This window comes from Camponotus vicinus, unplaced genomic scaffold (genome assembly GCF_025532165.1).
Source record: "Camponotus vicinus isolate PSW18456_S1 unplaced genomic scaffold, iyCamVici1.0 SCAF_3, whole genome shotgun sequence".
Classification (NCBI taxonomy): domain Eukaryota; kingdom Metazoa; phylum Arthropoda; class Insecta; order Hymenoptera; family Formicidae; genus Camponotus; species Camponotus vicinus.
The window spans coordinates 15,568,581-15,591,122 of NW_028141967.1; the positions used below are offsets into that span (position 1 = coordinate 15,568,581).

Sequence of the window (22,542 nt, forward strand, 5' to 3'; positions counted from 1 at the left end):
AGCGATCCAATAATAATATCGGCGCAAATCGACGGCCTACATAAGCTCGAAGATCTTCTTCATATCAAGAATCATTGTACTCAAAGCTTAGAGAATTTTTCAAGTCGATTCAATTTTTACACTTATAAGTCCTGCTTTATTCGAATTAAACAAAATTGATTTTTAATCGATTTTGATTAGCGCACTCGTCAGATTTTACATATCTCGTTCGAATATTTTCGGATTGTGTCTCGAGTCTCAAGCCAATCTCTTCAACATCGCAGATCTGTTGCAGATATAATATTCTGTCATCTCCGAGAGTCGAGGAAAATTATTTCCATTTCCGCTGTAATCGTCGGATAAGAAAGGCTCACGATGCGAATCAAGATGCGGTAAGACTACAAGAGCACGTATCCCAACACGCGTTTCGATCGGCCACGTGGCTGTCCGCATCATTCGAGTATCTTCGAGTCGTTTGTGTCACGAGTAGGGCCCGCACGTGGCCCACAAAAGCCGCAACCATTGAGTCCGACGAATCGACGGTGATAATGGGCGTCCAGGTGGAGGAGTCCAAGATCGGCGCCATGATCGAGAAGGCCAAGTTCTACACCTCCCTCTGTATGGGCACCACGGCGATCCTCTCCGTCTTCGCCTTCCTGTTCCTGATACCGTTCGTCGTCGAGCCGGCGATAACCACCATACTCGCGGACTTCTCGCCACATCCGGTTGCCTGCGTGAGTACGAGTCACGTTTACGCGGAGGGCCTGAAGAACTGCTCGTGGGCGAGTTGCAGGGAAGGTGAGTCCTCTCGATCTCTCCCTAAGAACATCGTCCCTCGATGTCAAGATTTAACACCGTTGTAGGTTGCACCAGTGCCGCGATTCGTTGTCATCAGATTAAGGTCAACTATACCAGGCTCCCGTACGAGGAGTTTGTGGCGAAGCCGCAGGGCTCGGTGCCGTGGGACGTCGCCGACACCGAATTCTTCGTCAACACGGAAGGTTGCGGTTACCCGCCCACGGTCAACTGTTCCGCCTTCGCGAAGAAATACGCCTACGAGAATATGGGCAAGATATTTCCCTGCTACTACAGCAGGACGCATCCGGAGACGGTTGTTGCAAGGTACGATCGATTAGATAGCGATTCAAACTCGCCGAGGTACCAGCTTCAACATAAACGATCGTGCATATCGGCAGTTATCACACTCGAATATCGATGTCTATGGATGATACGTCGATTCCTGATTGGCACAGAGTATAATCTATCTTATATCCGCAGATATTCGTGGGATGAGAACCTCAGGCACTTGGTGCTGGCCTTGATCGTGCCCATAGTGCTCTTCGCCGCGACGCTCGGCGTGCTTTGCTACTGGTATTGCCCGCCCATGGGCAAAACCTGTGGCGGACCGGGTCGCAATCTCATCGACAAGTATGCTAGAAAGGAAGAGTAAGTGTATGTATGCATCGCCCGATGTGGCTGGCAGAGATCATACTTTTCACAGAATTTTTTTTTTTCAAATTTTAGGTGGGCGACAATCGAATATCTCTGTAAATCAAAATATCGATGAATCTCTTGAATATTTACATTTTATTCTCTTAAGTCATATATTGAATAATTTTCAATTTCATGATATTTCCCAAATATTTTTTTATTTTTGGCACTCGAGCATTTTTTATTCAAATTATAAGATTCAAATTGTCAAAGCAATTGCTCTGTAATCTTATGTAATTTCGACTTCTCTTTTTTTAACATCGTCTTGGCTGTTGCAGCATCTTGGCAGAGGACGAGTTCGAGGAAGACGAAGAGGAATACTGACTGCTACCAAGGGCTCACCCCCCGGCGCGGGAGTGATGCCAGCGAAATAATCTCCGAATGACTCCAGCGTACTTTACTTTATAAATTTAAGCAATCGAGAGCAATAGAGCGTTTTCTTTTTAGACAAGAAAAATTTGCGAAGGCGAGCAAACGTGTCTCGTCGTTCTCGCTTCTTACGAGATCACTTGAAACTATGCTTCTAACGTTACATCCGACTTACTTTGTTCTCTAAATCTACTCTGGATCATGCTTTCAATAAATGAAACATGCGCCTAGGTTTCCAATGGTATACAAATATTTCTCTCTTTCTCTCTCTCTCTCTTTCTCTTTTTCGATTATAATTATGCACTGAGATTAATTGTACGCACTTATTCGATATAAAGATAATGTCGGATTTATATAAATAAAAATTAGCAAAGTAACAAATCGGAGACCATCGCTCGCGCGAGTCCTTACGAAGATTAGACCTTAAATTTATGATGTAAAGTAGGTCGTGGATGTGTGAGAGCACGGACTCTTCAATCATCTATCAGTATTCGACGAGGTATATCTAGCTCGAAATACATGGCGGTGCCATAATGCATTCATGAAAAGAAATATTACGTTATACATTGCAGATTAATATTCGATGGATAATATCGGTATCGAATGCTAATGCCTGTTAAATTATTCAACAGCATAGCTGCGTAATGAAATTTTCTGGAAATAAACGACGGCCTGCCGCGTGTTTCGAGCTTAATCCGTGATAGAGGCGCGCCTTCCTATTTACGTGATAATTCAAGTAAAAGGAGATAGTTTTTAAACGGCACCGATTTTAGGTTTTTTTTACAGCAGCATCGGGTTTAGACTAAGTTAAGTACGGCCGTGAATTTACGATTAAGGTCACGTAAGCTGCCCTTTCGTGAGGTATCGATGGAAGCAGTGCGAGCTTGCGGCTCGGCGCAATTCATTAAGAAATGGACTCCAACGCGGACTCTGATCAGGCTAATCGCGTTGTTCGCTTCACTATTTACATAATTATCCCTTTCTCACTCTTTATCTGAATTATTAGCGCGGATTTTTTTCTGTTCTCGTTTCCTTAGGTAGACAAATTACTTTTGCATAGTTTCAGAAATGCATAAACGAGATATATTTCGAAAATTGAAAAAGAATCTAATTATCCTCTCAAGTAACAAAACGAAAACAAAGTTCTGATTTACATTTTATAGAGACTCCGTCAAAGGAAAGCAATTCATTCTCGATATCAGCTGATATTGACAATCTTGCGAATATATTTTATGAGAGAAAAAAAGCGAGCGACGCGATTAGCTGTCAAAATCCGCCTTCGCACCAAGAAACGTAAGTTAAGGCTAGACCGTAAGTTAAGTCTGTGAATATTACCGATCGTAATACAATCGCGAAATCGATATAAGAGTTGTTACGAATTTTGTACGCGGACGCAAGTCACGTATCGTGGATTCTAGTTAGAGAAAAGATATATAAATATATACGAAAGAGAGAATATACGCGTGCATTACGCAATTAATGCATAAAATTAATGCATAAAAAACGCACCTGAGAACGCTGATATGTACCGTGCGCATAGTTTATAATCATATAGAGATATAAAAAGAACTTTTAATTTGATTGTTTGCAAGGAAGCGCGAGCTACGTTCCATGAGCTACGAAACGAAACGTTCTTCATTATTAAATTCTCAATCGCTTAGCAATAATTAAAAATTAAATTAAATATTATGAATCAACTATGTAGATAATAAGTTATTTTTAATTTTAATTGATGACGTCACTAAAGTGCACAAGACAATATGAGTACATATTAGGTAATTGGATTTAATCTTATGGATGATGATTGGATTTAATTTAATGAATGAAAAAGTAAATAATTAAAAATAGTAATTTCTTTATATTTCTCAAGATGTATTTCACTTTGTCAGTTTAATAATTGAATTATGTTAAAAAACGTCATGGATTGAACGTTTAAATAACGTTCGTTTCTAAGCCTACTGGAAACCTTTCACATCTGGTATGGTTGTGAATCCTTACTCGGCCTTACTAGGTGTCCTTGACGTTAGAAGTTGCTCCCACGAGGCAGCAGCTTCCCGTGGACCCTGCGTTTTGGCACTCATTCCCCACCTGAAGCTTGCTAGTCTAATTTTCGTTATGACTGATCGCTTTTGATCGTCTACGAATCGCAGATGTCCGTCGATTTTATCTCGTATTAACTCAACGCAATTTTGCCCGAGTCTCTTTCATCGTTAGACGATCTGGATAACTTCAAATGAGAGCGTTAAATTTGAATCATGCGTGACATACATTTCGATGTAACGTTAAGAAGAAATCAAAATTAACGATCAGATGATTTTAGGTGAATAAGTTGCGTTTGAAAGACCGGAGCATCGAAATGCAAAATCGAAAGACTCCTGCTTGACTTGTACACTCTTTTTCGCGACGACTCTTGCTCAAAGATGCTCACAATCAACGAAACGACGGCGCAAATCAAATTCACGGTGTATCCGCTTGTCGCGCTTTTTGCAAAAATTGCAATCTAGTTTGCCGTCGAGGTCATCGCAAGATTTTCATATCTTCGGTTAGAATTAGAACTCTTGTGTGATATTAAAATTCAAGCTTTCGAGCGAAACACCAGGAAAGCTTACGCGGACAATCTAGAAACGGTGATTCGCGTATTAGCCACGACTCTCGCATCACGTATTGGTTCTAGTGCCAATTAAATTCGGTAGCCCGACTAGCCGATCGCAATCGTCGTAGACAGCATTTTGATAGAATATTGCGAGAGAAGATCATGTATTATAGACTGGGGATCTCAAGCGGATATGGCTCTTTTTATTGGATTGACTTAAATAAGGCTTCGTTCTATCGAAGAACTTGAAACTACGAAATCCCTGAAATTTTCTCAATATTTTCCAGTATTCGGATAAACTCTCGATCCAATTTTATCTTAAGTAAAAAATAGAAAAATTGATTAAAAACCGTATGAAAAGAAAAATATTAACACACATGTATATTTTAGATGTAATCAGAAAATTTATTCTAATCATGAATTATATGTATGGGAAGATGCAAATTAAGGTGCAAATATTTGTTTAAGATCCCTCCTTAGATAGGTGAACAAATTCTAGTATATTCAGACGATTTATATGCAAGGGTGAAAAAAAAAGTAGCGTAAAGAATTATTCAAGCGATTTTAACTGAGTAACTTAATCGAGCACGGAGTTGAATAATAAAACGAGATATTAAAAATTCTATATTTCCATACATTCTACGATCTAGCTATTATATTCGATCTGAAAGTAACGATCGAGCCGATCGAGCGCTGTTTGTCTTCGATCGATTCGTATATAAACGCGCGTGCATGCAAACATTATATAAAATACAAACATTATATAAAATTACCTTTACATATTATATGTCCTATATGTAATGTTATTTGACTACTGTAATAGTAATCGCACTTACTACAGCTGGACATTTATATCATACCGAGACATTATTTCTCTCTCTCTCTTTTTCCTTATATGCAAAAAAAAGTTTATAATATATAAATGAGAAAATTATATATATATATATATATATATATATATATATATATATATTCTTTGAGATGCTTCCTTTCTCTCTACTCGAAAATTTTCAAATCGTTCACCGCTTCATACGCGTAACTGTATCATAAATATATATATTGTACATAATACATACATTATATATACGATATATATAAACCGTGATCGTTCTGCGATATACAAACGGACTATTGTAAATAAGAGATTGTATGACTTCGTTTAAAATATATAAAGATATCGTTTTCTGTTAATAGCGCCAATTTTTTTCTCTTCGTAATCATTTCCCTCAGATGCCACTTTTCGAGAAGTATTTTAAATTAATTTTTATCTCACCTCTATATCAGTAAATTGAATTAATTAAATTTAATAGAAAGTATATTTCATGTTAATAATGCATCTCTATTATATATTTTTCTTCGCTTCTCAGCATTTTTTTTAACATTTTTTATAATATATATATTTCATAATATAATATTCATAATTTATATAAATTTTTACTATAAAAAATGTATAAGTAAAATAAATAAATAAATAAATATATATATATATACATTTTTAATTAAATTATTATAAATAAATTATTAATAAATATATATATATATATATATATTTTTTTTTAATTAAATTATTATGAAGTTGTTTAAGAAACAAAATTATTTCATTTAAAAGAATAGTTTCAAAGTGCGAGAAATTTGCCAACAAACTACTAAAAACTATGTACTATTATAACAAAAATAAAATTTAGTCGTGTTACGTACCAAGTCCTAACTTTAACATTACTTGGAAAATTCTTACATGTATTATGCGAGAATTATATAGCACTAAACGAACTACATTTGACCTTTCAGTCAAGGTCATAGTTGTTTCAGCGGAACTAACACCCCGCCCTACTGAGTTGATATCGAGGGGATGAATCTAAATCGATAAAATAGATACCGACTGACTTTATGTTTCATGAAGCTATATTTATAATTTATGATGTGCGATAAATGTGGTTTCACATTTCATAACGTGATATTTGTATATTCTATTTGCTGACAATCCCACAGGTGCAATTTTGCTTATAAAATACAAGATAATCTAAACAAAATAAATAATAGTAAACGCGAAATAAACGAAAGTAAAAAATAATGCACATAAAATGATAAATATCAATCTATCGTTACATAATAAAAATAAATAATGTTCTTCTTTCAATTTTAAGCAAGACACTATATTACAAATTTATGCATAATCGCATAATAATATTCTTATAAATTTTTATGCATTATATTTTATATAAAAATATACTAAATTATTTTAAATATATAATTGAATTATTCTTTAGTAGTATAAAATAAGAAACAACTGTTTGACAGACTGAAAATAGAAATTGCTAAATTTTATGAAGTTTTTTATCGTAAAGAGCTGCTTTTTTACACTCGAGTGACTTCCCTACCACAGGATGAGGCAAGTCTGAACTTGCGGTTCGACGTTTTATTCGGGCATTCCACCATGGAAGTGATTCCCACCCCCATGAAAAACGTGATATACCACGGCGCAAACTCCGTGTGACAGAGCTTGCGAGTCGCATCACCGACTGGCAGACTTGTTTTCAAACAGTGGTCGAAGCTGGTTGATCGCATGGCTACTTGGTGCGTGAACGCGACTCCCTTCCTTGAGATGAAAAAGTTGCGACGAAGAGACGATTGTGCGAATCATGGACCGAAATACTCGTAAAATTATTCTTCAACCTCGATGACCCAAAATCGTGTTAATCGCGCACACATGAGATTAATCCTCGCGATTAAATGACATGATTGGTTTCTGCGATCAAACATTACTTGTGTGCTCATCAACAAAGTGTAAATTATTTCAATGAAGAGTGAAGTGAATAGAAAAAAAAACAATGTACGTTATTGTAGAGAAAACATCGCGGATTCTCTTTCAATTTTGATCTGAAAAATTCATCTCAATAAGATTTCGAAATGTACAACAAATTTTAGAACATCTTACAAAGACACTTAATTTTTATAAAAACACGAATAAGTTACTGAACAAATCTGATTGCATTTCTCACAAGATAAGAATCGCCGAAATTTCGCAAAAGAATCATCATCTTCTTATACAAGAAGACAAAATATAGTTATCTTGTATCAAAAGCTTAAAATCAATGATCGAGCGGAAAAACTTTTCCTCTGAAGGAATACTTGATACCTTTAAAAAAAAGGCGAAACACTCGACAAGCTCAAAGTTAAAACAGTTTGGATTTTATTGGAAACTCGTTTTACACGAGTAGTAGATATTTGCGTTTAATCAGACAATGCAAAGTGTTATAGAGATCTCACAGAATTTTCAAGAGAAACCAAAATTCTTCCCAAAAATTCAGATCGACGAACAATAAATTTGCAAGAGTTACATTTCGAATCATTCCTGTTACCGTCAATAGTTTTTATTTCATGAAAAATCATAATTAATTTTACGAAAAAGGAAAAATACCTCTCAGGAGGTATTATAAAGGAAAAATACCTCTCAGGAGGTATTATAAAGATATGCATACGTGATAAAACATTCCTAAGAGATGAAGAGAAGCGATTAAATAGTCTATTGTTTAACGAGACATAAATAAGAATCTCAAAGGTATTATCGGCAAGATAATCGTTTAGTTCAAGGTTATTCGCAAATGGAACAACCATTAAGAACTTCATCGTGCTATCGTGGATGTCCTCCAGACAAGCATCTCTCTTTTTTTCTCTCCCTTACACAAAGATCGATTTTCTCCATACGAGAAATGCAGAAACGTGCCACTTTCCTGTGCGTGAATAACAATGTTGACATTACTTTGAGAAATATATCGAAGGAAATTTTACGTAAGACAAGAAACATCTGAAGAGAGATGCTCATTTCAAGAATATATCAGTTTGAAGAATCGAATTATATCATCAAGAATTCTCAGCAACGATATAAATGAAATGTTAACGATAATAATGGAAAACGCAGGAATCTGAAATCGATAACGACTTTTTTTATACATAAAGATCATCAAGCGGTCGCTCGACGTTAATGAAGTTAATACGTGGTAATTGCTCTAAGTGCATCGGGCGGATCGAACGTGTTTAGCGAAAGAACAGGGAGGGTCCGTGTAAACATAGAAAGAGGCCTCTTTGCAAGTTACACGTTTCGCCCTATCGACGAACGGCTAATCGCGCACCAGCTTAAATCACCGTAGGTCATCCCAGTCAAAAAAGTGGGGCAACCCTTCCGTAGAATTCAGTAGAATTGGAGATTCAGAGGATTGTGAGTCACGTGTCTGATGAGTCGTACATGGATCTATAGCGGTATTATTCAGAACCGCCAACGCGTTACACGGAATTAATTAAGTGTCGCGTCGCTAATTCGATTCGAATATTAGTGTTTCAATTTTCATCGTTAATCATCCAGTAAAAACTATTATTTTATTATTATTATTATAAAAAAAATATCCTCCATTTTTCGGGAAATAATAGGTCCTCGAAGTTCAAGGCTCGCGTATCTTGTAACGAATTGACACGATGATCGATGCGTGTTTGTGCGTAAAGAGAACGGCAACGAAATCGTTTAATCGATAGAAGAATCGTGACACGTACATACACACTTTTCTGTCTCGACCGACCTCGTAAACTTCTTTCGAACAGATAGATAGTATCGGAGAAGTAAACAGAGAGAGGGAGAAAGAGATCCGTAACGAAATATTTTATTCGTTGAATTTCCAGCAAACAATATTTTGTCGCGAAAGGAAAAAAATGGAATCGCTACGAACGATCGATTCTTAGTACAGTCCACTGATCTCTTGGCTTGTTGTTCTCTTCGGGCGAGACGGCGATTAAACTTTTACGAAGCTACTATAGCCGCACGCGCTACGACAGTAATGAAATGTCGACATCAAGTCGCCTGGCTTTTTATATCATGTACTTGCAGAGAGAGAGAAGGCGAAATATAACATACGCGACATTCGACTTTATGAAGACAGGAAGACTGTCAAATTCGGAGGGAACTAATTTTCGTGCGTTGTAACACGATCGATGAGAGGACAAACGTCAAAATTTCGACGGATGGAATAATCCTTCGACAAGTTCGCGTCGACATCATCATCGTCGTCATTATCAGATACGCTCGCCTATTACGTTTCTGTGAGCCGGAAGGGATTAAAATTTGCGCTAATTGGAAAAATCCAACGGGGAGAATTTTGCAAAACGGCACAGGTGCACATAAATCTAAATCGCAAAGTGTCACGCGATGGGCCGGAAACAGAAGCGTCGCCTGATACCGGAACAGGATCGCAGGATTTGCGGTAGCATATGCTTCTTCCAGTTTACTTTCGTCATCAGTTGCGTGGCCTTGGTCTACCTCAGCGTGGCGATCTACGCCCCATCGTACAGGTAAAGAGCCACGTAATATTTCTTAATTTATTAGAAATTTTTTTATATTATATTTATTAATTTTACTTAATTTATCAGAAATTTTCTTATTTATTTATTTTATTTATTTGATTAGAAATTTTCTTATTCATTTATTTTATTTAATTTATTAGTAATTATTTTATTTACTTATTTCATTTAATTTTTCTATTAGAATTTTTATTTTCGCTGAAACCGAGCATCAATTTCATTGTTTTCATAATTTCTAATTTATTAGAAATTTTTTTATATTATATTTATTTATTTTACTTAATTTTTAAGAAATTTTCTTCTTTATTTATTTTATTTATTTTATTAGAAATTTTCTTATTTATTTATATTATTTCATTTATTAGAAATTATTTTACTTACTTATTTCATTTAATTTTTCTATTAGAATTTTTATTTTCGCTGCAACCGAACATCAATTTCATTGTTTTCACAATTTCTAATTTATTAGAAATTTTTTTATATTATATTTATTTATTTTATTTAATTTATTAAAAAGTTTCTTATTTATTTATTTAATTTATTAGAAATTTTCTTATTTATTTATTTTACTTAATTTATTAGGAATTATTTTTTATTTACTTATTCCATTTAATTTTTCTCTTTATTAGAAATTTTTATTTTCGCTGCAACCGAGCATCAATTCCATTATTTTCAAAATTTATCCAATCGTTTTCAATCTGACAGACTTATTTTTCCGTGAAATACTCATTTTCCGCAGAAATAGCGTTATTTAGCAGAGTTATTCCAGACAAACTACTCGATCATTACTCTCTCCCCTCGAGAATTTTAACCTCGAGATGAAGCTATGAAAATGTTATTTCTAAGGTCATTCATGATCGCGTTAATTTACGATCCCGGATAATTAATTTTAGAGCCTTTCACATCGGTATCGAGCCGGAACCGGTGATGTGCCAAACCGTTAATGCCACGATGGTGAACAATTGTGCCTGGGCGAGCTGCGGCGAATGGTGCTTGACGAAAACCAGCGGCTTTTGTGCTCAGCTGCACGCGACTGTGAGACGTAACGGCACCGACGTGATTTTCGAAAACTGTACCAAGTTTAACACAATCGCATGCCCCGAGGTGCGTAGAGCTTCGACATTTCTGCTTGCAAGCTGTGGCACAGTCATATCGACTGTGCTACAGAAAATTCGGAATAAATGTGTATTTCAAATGCGTTCGAAATATTGAGAAAAAGAACAGGAAAATTAAATCACGTGTATGTAAAAAATACTAAAATTAAAATATATGGGAAAGATCAAAATATGAAACTTTAAAAATCTTGACGAAAAATAATACAAAAAAGCATCTTGCGTTTAAAATATATATAAATTTTATTTGAAATATTTTTTATAGGAATCAAGAATATGGAAATTTATACAAATTTTTCTTGTTTATTTTTTTGAAAAAATATAAATAATGAGTATACTATCAGAAGGAAAAAGAGAAGGGTTTTTCAATTAAATTTATTTGTTTCAACATTAATTCAATTAATTAGTTTCATTTACTAATCCACTTGTTTTCATATCAGATACTACGAATACATTAAAAAGAGTTACATAAACACAATTATATAAATTTATTTATCTAAAATATTAATAAATAAATATTAATAAAATATTAATAAAATATTAATTTAATAAATGTTACTTTAATCTAATAATCTATTTCTCCTTAAAAAAGGTTACAAAGTAAAATGTGTTTTAAAATTAACAAAAATTGGGGGAGTAGGAAATTTCATTAGCAAGCTTCGTGTAACCTCGGTAGGTTGAAAACATTTACGAAATCTGATATTATATTAAAGTTTCACGATCGTACGCTTGATACCTCCATTAAACGTGCAATCTCGGATAATTACGCAATCAACTTGAGAATCCTTCGCGAATCATTCTCGGAAAAGACAATGATGAGCAACTTGTTATGATCCCACCCCTCGAAAACTTCTTCCTCTTGACGAGGTACGAGAATTCTTCTCGAAAGACGGGGACATCACGTCCTTTATCTCGCTTGGATTTCGATCACTTTATTTTCACAATACACTTCCAACCGACCCGCGATCGTAAGCTTCCGCACCTCTCTTGTGGGCATTTCCATTTCGTGGCGATATTACATTTTTGCCTAAGAAAATCGTGTGTTCAATTTCTTCTCCGCGTCAAACGTCGAGATCGGGTGGAAGGAAACATTGCGGAAAATTTAAATTGCAACCGAATAAAATATGGCTTTGCATTATTAGAAATTATTGCAAATTCCTAGCGTTCGCGACTTAAGCTCGAGACGGCAAATTTGCTTTATACGTCGAAACTACCCCTTGGAGATCAATTCCCCGTTCTCTTTAACTTTATCCTCGATAACATTGACATTTCCCGCAATTTATCATTAAAATATAATGTCGATGCTATACTAGTCACCTCGATGAAATTTTTTAAGGGGTAGGAATGTAAAATACCTACATTATTCGCGACTTTAACATAGATAGATGATTCGCGTTTTATCCGTTTTAATATCGTTTGCAGATAAAATTTAATTTTATTCATAAAAAGTTATAGAGAGTCCGTAATAAGTATTCAAATCCTACTATAACGATTCACAAGAAAAAAAATTAATATTCAAACGGATCAGTATTCATATCATATTTTTGCAATATAAATTTTACGAACTTCGCAGAATGTAATACAAATGCCTACAAATACATCGGCAAATGTAAATTTTTTAATTCGTGTATAAAAAAATTTTAGCCTATTTCTGAAAATTATATAAAAAAAAAATTGCATCTAGTTTTTGTCTTTAACTTGAAAGATCTTCAATTTCTACCCCACTTCATATTCTTATCTTCGTTCCCATATAACGGTTCATCAACCATCGCAAAGGATCGATTATAATCAACAGCGGATGCTTTCAGTCCATGAAAGAGAGGGAAAACTTCTCGTAATATTCTCAGGAAGAAAAAACGCCACTATAAAATCCGTTGCGTATGATATGCGTGCGATGCATCGATTGCAAGAGGATCTTAAAAAATTAAAAAAAAAACTTTTCTTCCTCACTATCTGCACAATATCATATTTTGTCATTGTTAATTGTAATTACTTATAGCGAATATGATCCGTTATGGAGATGCTGCTCATCAAGAACGACAGAGATGTATGATACGTAAATTTTCCCCGCTGTGATGGTGATACATCATCAGGAACAACCTTCCGGTCTTGTCCCAACAATGTTTCCAATTAGAAAACTTATTTGCAAACGGCGTTATAGGCAACATTGTACTCTGCGAAATTCATGAAAATTAAATCACGATAAAATGTAGTATGATATATAACTGTAAAACTAATTCTGTTTTCGTAAATCATTTTAATGCTAAATTTAATAATGCTTAATTAAATATGTGGAGTGGTTCGTATTCCCAACACAATCAAAATTCACGAGTTCTGTCACGAGTTCTGTTGATTTGTTTCTAACTCGATATATGTTTGACCCGAAAAAGATTGGCTGGCGTTCGTGAGGGAATTCGAGTTATCGCGCGTAAGGAAGCTAAAAATAGTTACATTCGTTATCTCAATCTAACGTCAAGCAAACGGGGCGAGAGGGAGGTATCCTCGAGGGAGTGCCCTAGCAAGAATATGAATATTTAGGAGCGCATGGCATCATAGTATATGCTGACCACTAATGCTTTGCCAACAGACCCGAAACATTCTGAAAGTAATGGATTTAATTAATGACGTTGACGAGAAAATATACCGTATAAACTATAGAGTGCATAGTCTTTTGCAACCATGTTGATGAACTTGTGTAAACCAGCGAGGTTCTAATTACGCGATATAAATAATTTCATGTAACGGAATTACACGTGTATAAACGTTGGAATAAAAAATGTTAATTACCTTTTCCGTAACGATTGTGTAACGGGAGAGCAAAATCAGCGCGTGAAAAATTCGTGAGGTATTCAAAGGAAGGTCTCGAGTAAAATTTTACTTTTAAATGCTTTCAGAGAATTCGCCTTTTAACTAAAATTAATTCGAGGTTCAGTTGTCAAACACACATAATCACACACCCATCAATAAACACACATCATAAAATTTTTAAAACAATTTTTATATGTATAATTCTAATTGCAAGGTAAAAAATTAAATTTAAGATTGCACCTCTATCGAAAAAATATATGTATATTATTTCATTAATATTATATAATTTAATTGATAATGAGAAGAATTTCAATTCGGTAAATGTGATCAAAATGAGAAATGTCAATAGGCAAACATGGGGAGCATGAAGAAGTACAACTGCAACAACGGCAGCGAGTGCAGCATGTTGACGGGCGTGTTCAACTGTAGTCTCGGGCATTGTTCGAACATGAGCGAGCTGATGCTCTGCCACGTTAAGGCCGACGGTGTCGTCATCGACAGCGAGAAGGACAACATGAAGCTAAACGGCTTCTTCAGCTGTCAGAATTCAAGATGCACGAAGATCAAGAACACCTTCACCTGCGACCGATACTGCCCGAACATCTCCACCAGCGACATCAACATTTACCTGATGCAGGACAACAGCATCATCTCCGCGAGATGCTCCCGCGGGATGGCTTTGAACAGGGCAAACGGTAGTCTGCCTGGTACCAGATTAGACAAGCCCGTTAAGATCTGGGACGAGCAGAACGGAAGCATCATCGCCAGCTGTTTCGCGGTGACGAAGGATAAACAGGTCATCAGGTAATGACGAATAATAATAATATAAAATTTTTTATCACAGATTTCTCTTTAAGAATCTTCTAAGAATTTTCTTAAGAGTTTTATTGAAATTTTGTTGTATCAAATTGTCTGCGTAGTTTAGACTATAAAATTGAATATCGTCAACATGAACGAGATTATAATAATATTGATTGTAAAGAGAGCTGTCAATATTTTATTTGTACATTGCAAATAATTTTATTCAAGGGAAATATTAATTTTTTTAAATGCTACACGTTAATTTTTTAAAAAAGCTTTATATATATCGCAATTAATTTAATTGGATTTTACCTAAATTTGTTGACATATGTCATATTTGAGTATCTATAATATAGAATAGAGATACTCAAATAGAAGATGTAGAAATCATAATATATAAGACGAGAATATATAATGATATAGAGAGATTCTCAATGAAAGACGAGAGCCTCAAGAATCGAATTCACAGGCAATAGCTACTGGAGCTATATCAAATAATTGAAAGGGGAAAATATCTTTGTCACTCTCCTTCTCATCAAAAAAAGATTTATAGTGTCGCCATAGGTATTGATCAATCGGACCTTGACATTTCATGTCTACAGAACAAAAATAGAATTGCGACAGTATGAATTAAAATAATTCCGATTTTCTTGTTTCTTATTTTATTAAATAAAATTAAACATCAAATTTGTCATTATTATTATTATATAATCACAATAAAGTATTTAGTAAATGTATATTGTAGGATGTACACATATATATTTAATTATTTTTTTAAAATAAAAAGTTATATAATATATACATTTTTAAATTTATATAATACATATATTTATTTTTATTTGTAGATACCTGTATTGATAAAATTTATAACGAGCACAATTTGACTCATCACTCGCAAGTTATATTCCAGCTGACAGATCGAAATTTCATTGAACCGTCAATGAAATAAGAAGGGATAAGTATGCGAAAATATTAGGGCGAATCAGAGACCCAGCTGCTGGATCAATGGTTGCTATGGAAATACCCTCGCGTAAGAAAGTAAAAATGCGGAGAAGTGACACGCGTTTCTGTAATAAAAGTAATTGGCTCCGAGATACTGTTGCCCCAAATATAATTAACTCCAATCCGCTTTTAGGGAATCCATGTATAGGATTCCTTAAAAATAAATATCAGATTCAAAGGATATTAGATTCAAGTGTACTCAAACTTTTTCATTACGAAGATATACACCTACAAATTGCGTTAGCAAATAATGTGTGCGGAAAATAAAGTAGTGTACGATTATTTCTGCAAGCCTTGCTAAAAATACACCATCAAGGCACACTATTTTTACGCAACGAGCGCTGATAAGTCATTGATACGCGTTATATTTTTGTTTACCCTCGCAGGACGGAGGATTGCGTGAACGGCACTTTGCTGAACGAGATCAAAGTCCCCCAACCGTCCATTAATTTCACGAGCTTCTTAAAAATCTACGGGAAGAGCTTGCGGTATCCGGCGGATCCCACGAACGCCTATGTCCCGGCGCAAAAGTCTCTGACGATCTATAATAGCTCGCGATTATATATCAATCTTGAGCGATGTGTCAACACCCTGAGAGGCGAGTGCAGGCAATTTTTGCTCACCCACGGACGGGATGGCGATAATCAGACTGCGCAGAGCAGATATCCTTGCTATTACAACAAGGTAAGGAATTTTCTTTCAAAGATTTGATGAATTCGATCCATCGAGACTCAATTTTTCATTAAAATAAAAGGTACGAGAACATGTCTCAGCAAACACCAAGTAACATTTATATAATTGTTAGTTGTAATTTCCCACTCAACAATATAACTGTTACATAACTGTTATATTGGTGTTTGCTGGGGTGTGTTTTTAAAATAATTCTTCTTGGAAAAAAATTAAAACTTCAATAATTTTTGCACGTTTCTCTCGATCATAAAAAGATGAGTTAAAGAAAAATGCGAAGACGGCGCGCAATCATCGGAAAATTATTGAAACACTGATTATCATCCTAGAGTGTAAAACATTAACATCTCAAGTTTGCAATTATTATTTACGCGGATATATTGTCCAGAACAACTCGTTCTTCGTGGTGGCGCGTTTCGATCTGAAAAAGACGCGAATGGAGCTGCTGATCGCCATAATCGTGCCGGCTGGACTCTTCGTCATCAGCGTGATCACCCTGATTATCATTTCGCGATCGGTCAAGGTGGGGGACGACGCGAAGATGCGATGCAGATATTGCGTCGACAAGCAGGAAGTCGAGGGCGAGGATCAGGGGCTCATGGAGGCTACTACCTCCTCCACCACTCAAAGCCAGACTAATGAAAATGAAATCAGAAGTATGACCCTTTAGCAGTATGCGCCCGTTAGTATGGGCGCTATCTTGGGCTATGAAAGGCTGCCACTGATCGACATGGATGAGGCTGAGGATTCCTTTTAGAGGAGGAACGATACTCAGCTTTTAAAGGTTCGTCATGTTGAATAGATTCATTTCTTTATCGAGAGAGAGAGAGGAACTTTGAAAGTAAAATCTCCGAGTGCGAGGTGAATTGAGTTCTCAGACGGACATTAGCGTCGTCTTCCGCAATGAGGTGTAATTAACTTTTCTATAGTTGCAATTATTGATGATGTATACGCGATGGTACGAATAATACGTGTGCGACGTCATGTTCGAGAAATGGAGTTTCAAGTTCAAGTGATTTCTCTGCCAATGAAATTAATCGAAAGTAACCCTTCTTGGGCGTCCAACTTAATTATTGAACTTCTTAGGGTTATGCAATACATCGATCAAATAAATAAATATATATATATACACATTCACTGTTGCCTTCAATGTATCGCTAACTTTGTTTGCGCGCAGGACAAAGTGATTGGAACTGATTGATATTAATCGCCGATACATTAATATTAAGATTGAGCCTCCGAATACATCAAGGGAACACTAAGGGAATAAAACAAATATATAATAGAAAATTGTATAATTGTTTAATGTCGCCACGTGTTTCAATAAATAACATGTCAATGATAAGGATCAGGTGGCGTTCAACAATTGCTCCCCTGCGATATATATCGCATGAATAAAGTGTGAAAGATCAATAATTTCTTAATCAACGAAAAGACAAAATAAATAAATAAATAAATAAACGCCGAAAAAAAGATATATATATATTTATTATTAGCATTACATGAAACGATATCTTTCTTATGCGATAATCGCGATTTCGGTGTAAAACCAACACATAAAATCAACAAGCTTCTTTAATGTACAAAATAGATTTAGGCTGACGATGACGCTCATTTAATTCGCCTATCAACGAACATGCGCATTTGTATCTTTTCTACAACCATTTATGCTACTGTAGTTAATCGTAGAGAATTGTAATTAGACATTTCTGATATCGCTGGTGAAAACCATAACCATATTTCATGTAACTCCCTGTCTCTGAATATACTGAATAATACCGATACGTGAACATTTCCGAATACAACGACTGCCTAAATTAATTGTACAGTACATTATATACCACATATTATGCGTAAATGTCCGTATTTTGCGATGTAAATATGTACATGTGCTTTTAGAAACTGAAACATTTATATATTCGCTTATTATATAATCGATATTGCTTGAGTTCTCGTGCTAGTTTCACATTAACGTGTGTTTAAAGTCAATCGAAAATGACTCGTCATATAATGGACATTCAAAGTACTTAAAATTAACAAAGTGAACGCATAAATGAAGGTGCGTTAATTAAAAATATAAACTTTAATAATAATTTCTTGAAAAACCTTTTGCTTTTAAGTTGATTGCTACGATTCACATTTTTATTCCTAACAAAGAAGATATTATATTACTTTTAATGAAACAAATATAAATATTCCTTTCCTCGAATAAATAATTAATTAATTATCAGAAAAAACACAAGTTTGATTTAATATAATATTTATCCTTATAAAAACGATATTATTTATTGGGTATTAATTATATAACAATATTATTTATTTATCAAGAGAAAGCTGTATATATATTTTAATTTTTAGCTGAAATTTTTTTATAAAAAAACTGATAATGCGCATAAATACACTCACACATTCAGCTAGGTATTCATGTATATGCTTTGAAAACAGGCGATAAATAAATATAATCTCACGCGAGCGCAAATATACACACGCACATGCAAGAGCAGTAGCTAGAAATAATCAGGAAATACAAGAAATAAAGACTTCTCTAACGTCACTGTACTCTATGTGCCTTCTTCCGCTTTCGATGGAGCCAATAAAGCGTACCTATTAATATCTTCGAATGCTATAACCAGAGAGAGACAAAAAACCTCTTTCATTCCCGGAAATGAACATCGCAGGGTTATATATCTGTTATTTCTATTCAATTACAGAAATAAAGACTTTCCGGATTGTAAATAAAAATTGTATTTCATGTACGTTTTTAATTTCCAAGACTCATCAATACAACCTTTGATATATCGGAATCATTATATATACCATGAAATGACATAATCAATATTTTACCCCATCCATTCAAAACAGATAAAGAGATTAGTAAATGATTGGAATAATTAATAAATCAACAGGGAAACGATTTTTAAAGGAACAATGCGAGATGATTAATCGTCGACAAATGAATATGCAAATGACGAACAATGTACATATGATTAATTATGTATGAAGAATTATGTTTAGAGATAGTAGAGAAAATCTAATATAATTCTATATTTGCCTCTGTGTCAAGGTATTTGTGACATATATGTGTAAAGCATATATCATCTTTTTTTTATTTAATAATAAAATTTCTTTACGTACAATCTACCGTATCATCTTTCAATTACTTTCCATTGAAAGTATAATTAATTCGCACTCTTGAAAATTATCTAAATAATTTACAATAAATGTCGTGTGTCGACGCAATTATAAAATGCGATGGAAAAAGAGGGCGATTATAGAGATTATAATTATATAGATATTTTCCACGTAAAAATAATGGAAGAAATTGAAAGTTTTTGTATCCCATGAGACTTTTTTCCTCGCGAAAATGAAAATTTCATTGTGCACCACATCGCTGAATTATGATAAAATAATATTGCCGGGACTCGCGTGTCGCGAAGCATTTCGTGTCGAGGGTATCTCTGCCTTGCCGCGCAAGAACGAAATGTTTCTCGTATCTACCGTCTGCTTGCAATACGCTCATGCAAATTAATCTATGGAGCGAGGAACATTTTCTGACCTTGGCGAAATGAATACGGTTCTACTTCTCCATAATTTCGCACGAAATTACAGGGAGCGTCTGATGCAAAAATTTTCCTCGAAGCTAACTTGTGGAATTTTTATAGAAGGATAGATTATTTTACTATGCATTTTTTTATATGTTCATATTATTATTATTATTATTTTATTATTTAATATACAATTAATATACCAAAGTATAAAAGATGATTCCGATATACATTGAAGATAATCCACATTAATATTGTGACATTTAGATATGTGATATAGATAAAAACATCATGATGTAATGATTAAAACGCTCTTCTCTATCTAAATTACCAGCTGTGTAATTTTTGCTCTTCCATTTTACAAGATCGTATCGTTGAAAACAAAAATGAAATTGGATTGCCATCGACCTATATTTGCGACAAGTACAGATTGAAATCAAGTGCGTCCTGTCAATCGTTGATGGCTTGACATTTGAATGACTCTTCATAATACGCACCATTATTACCGCCCTATTAGATTATTGTGGACTCGTTTGCAAATTCGTAAAATTAAAACGATGCGGTAAATAAATATATATAATAAATAATAAATAAATATAAATGCGACCAAGCGGTGGAAATTTTTAGTCGGGACGTCGTAAACAAATATGTGATATGAACAGAAGGAATTATTTGATTCAGACAAGCTTTCGTGAAGCAGACAAAAATTCTTATTAATTTATTGCTTGGAAATAGCGAGTTAATATCGACGTGTCATGCATTCGCGTTACTTGCAACGACGAATTATATTCCTGATTTTTTTATATAACTATGTAAGGTATATCAGTCTGTAAAAATAATGAACATGTAAAGTGGGTACATTTATCGCGTTATATAATAGCGTGTATGCTGTCTTGCAGATATATCAGCCTAAGAAAACGAGTCGTTGCTTTTAAAGGTTTTTAAAGGTCGTTGTTGAACAAGATCGATCATTGTATTCAACAGCGATATTAAATATCGGCGAAAAGTTCTATCGAGAATTCTGGCGCAATAGAAAGTCTAATCCTTTGTTCTCCAGCAAGAAAGGATCTTTGAATTGCTAGACATCCGATTCGACAGGTGGAATAAATTACATGGTAACAAACATCGCGGTTTCTTTCTATCGATTTAAGGAGAAGAAACAAAGTCTTATGAACACACAATACACACCGACGTAATTTCCCGCACGGCACGTTTCAAGTTAACGACGATTCTTAATGAGATTCTTAATGAGAATACTTTTTTCCGTTACTTATTCGAGTTTCTTTAAAACGGGATGAGACACAAATTACTGAACAAACAATTAATTCCACGAACTGAAAAAACAACATTAATTTCCATTCTATCTATTGATCAACGCGACGTAGTTGCTTCGACGTAACAATGAAATACTGAAATGCTTGAAAAAGTGTAATTACACTCCTTTAAAATAATATGCAGTAGAGCCAGAAAATAATTTCTGTCGAAATTTTTAGAGAGCTAAAAAGTAATTTGCTAATTACATTTTGAAATTAGATTTCAAGTCCTAGACATCAATATATCGAGTTATAATATTAATTAAAATATTAATAATATTATTATTAACCTCAAGATTTTAATATGATTTTCATACATATTTAATATCGTCATATTTTGGAATTCAGTGATTCTGTGAAATGCAATATTAAAGAGATTTTGAATTTTAAGATAAATGTGTATCTTCTACTTTTTTAAATATCATTTTTGCGTACATAATTTTCACGACATATATTTTTCACACTCAATCAAGCTCGATCAAGCTTACATTTTTCTCAGAGAAAAAAAAAACAAAACTCTTTGACAAGTAATTTCGTCAGTTAGCCCTTGACGAAATATCTATGATCATTCAAGCGAACAACAGTTGAAAAGATTAGCATACCTGTTGCTGTTTTAAAGAAATACTCGTGGATTCTACGAAACATATTTCAGGGTAATAGAAAAATGACACGTGTGTGATACATGTGTGTAAAATTAAATAATAATATCATGGAATATACATATGTCGCTTCTCGTAATCTATATCTAATCATTTTTATGCTTTATAGAAGTCGTACTTACGAGCTATTTATTCCAACTTCTAATCGATAATGGAAACAATGGAAATGGGACATTCGCTTCTTCGAGTTCAATACACCTACCTGTTAGTTTGCGAGTATCCCCAATGTCTCCATTATAATTAATTTCAATAAATATGTACTCATATTATATATATATATATATATATATATATATATATATATAATATTATTTACTTAGTAAGCGGAAAAAAATATTTTTATAAAAATCACAATAATAAATATTTACGTATTATTTGTAGATATTCTTAAATAAGCATTGTTTAATAAATGGATTATAATTTTTATGTATAAAAAATTCATGTATTGAATTCTGTTGTAATCATTTCGTTACAAATAATGTGTGTGTGAAATTTTACACTAAAGCAGGTTTTTAAAATTAATGTCAAAATAGTCTTTTTCCATCAAAATTATTTAAATTAAATTATGTTGAATTCAAATATAAAATTATTCATTCATCTTGCTTTGAAAATATTGGATTATTTGTATGTAAAAGATGATATAAAAGACATGTGTCAACGTGGATTAGAAAGATGCCTCGAGAGAGATTCGTATTAGTTTTTAAACAAGCTCGCGCGAGTTGTTTCTGAAATAAATTACCCTACTTCGAAGGATACTACTTACAGGGCGTGTAAAGGACGCGCGTGTAATCGATAGACATGTACTATCCCTTTTTGAGCACGTAGATCAATGAAAGG

General features: G+C 34.1%; 3 protein-coding genes across 3 annotated transcripts in view; 2 read left to right on the top strand and 1 right to left on the bottom strand.

Moving 5' to 3' along the window:
• Positions 1-22,542, bottom strand: part of LOC145968358 (cilia- and flagella-associated protein 298) — a 55,478-nt gene that overhangs the window by 29,166 nt on the left and 3,770 nt on the right. The window lies entirely within an intron of this gene.
• On the top strand, positions 528-5,617 carry Teh2 (tipE homolog 2 phospholipid transfer protein). Its single transcript, XM_083093354.1, has 4 exons — positions 528-777; positions 843-1,101; positions 1,258-1,425; positions 1,749-5,617. Exons 1-4 carry the CDS (start codon positions 528-530, stop codon positions 1,792-1,794), a joined length of 723 nt encoding a protein of 240 aa, XP_082949480.1. The 3' UTR covers positions 1,795-5,617.
• Positions 6,983-19,274, top strand: Teh4 (tipE homolog 4 phospholipid transfer protein). Its single transcript, XM_083093745.1, has 5 exons — positions 6,983-9,769; positions 10,672-10,882; positions 14,048-14,502; positions 15,888-16,185; positions 16,577-19,274. Exons 1-5 carry the CDS (start codon positions 9,627-9,629, stop codon positions 16,856-16,858), a joined length of 1,389 nt encoding a protein of 462 aa, XP_082949871.1. The 5' UTR covers positions 6,983-9,626; the 3' UTR covers positions 16,859-19,274.

Bases quoted from the DNA above. Each gene is read 5' to 3' on its own strand.
- Teh2 (XM_083093354.1), top strand. From the start codon at position 528: ATGGGCGTCCAGGTGGAGGAGTCCAAGATCGGCGCCATGATCGAGAAG. The intron at 778-842 runs GTGAGTCCTCTC...ACACCGTTGTAG, and splicing joins GTGGGCGAGTTGCAGGGAAG to GTTGCACCAGTGCCGCGATT. The intron at 1,426-1,748 runs GTAAGTGTATGT...TGGCTGTTGCAG, and splicing joins AAGTATGCTAGAAAGGAAGA to CATCTTGGCAGAGGACGAGT.
- Teh4 (XM_083093745.1), top strand. From the start codon at position 9,627: ATGGGCCGGAAACAGAAGCGTCGCCTGATACCGGAACAGGATCGCAGG. The intron at 10,883-14,047 runs GTGCGTAGAGCT...AAATGTCAATAG, and splicing joins ACACAATCGCATGCCCCGAG to GCAAACATGGGGAGCATGAA. The intron at 16,186-16,576 runs GTAAGGAATTTT...TATATTGTCCAG, and splicing joins ATCCTTGCTATTACAACAAG to AACAACTCGTTCTTCGTGGT.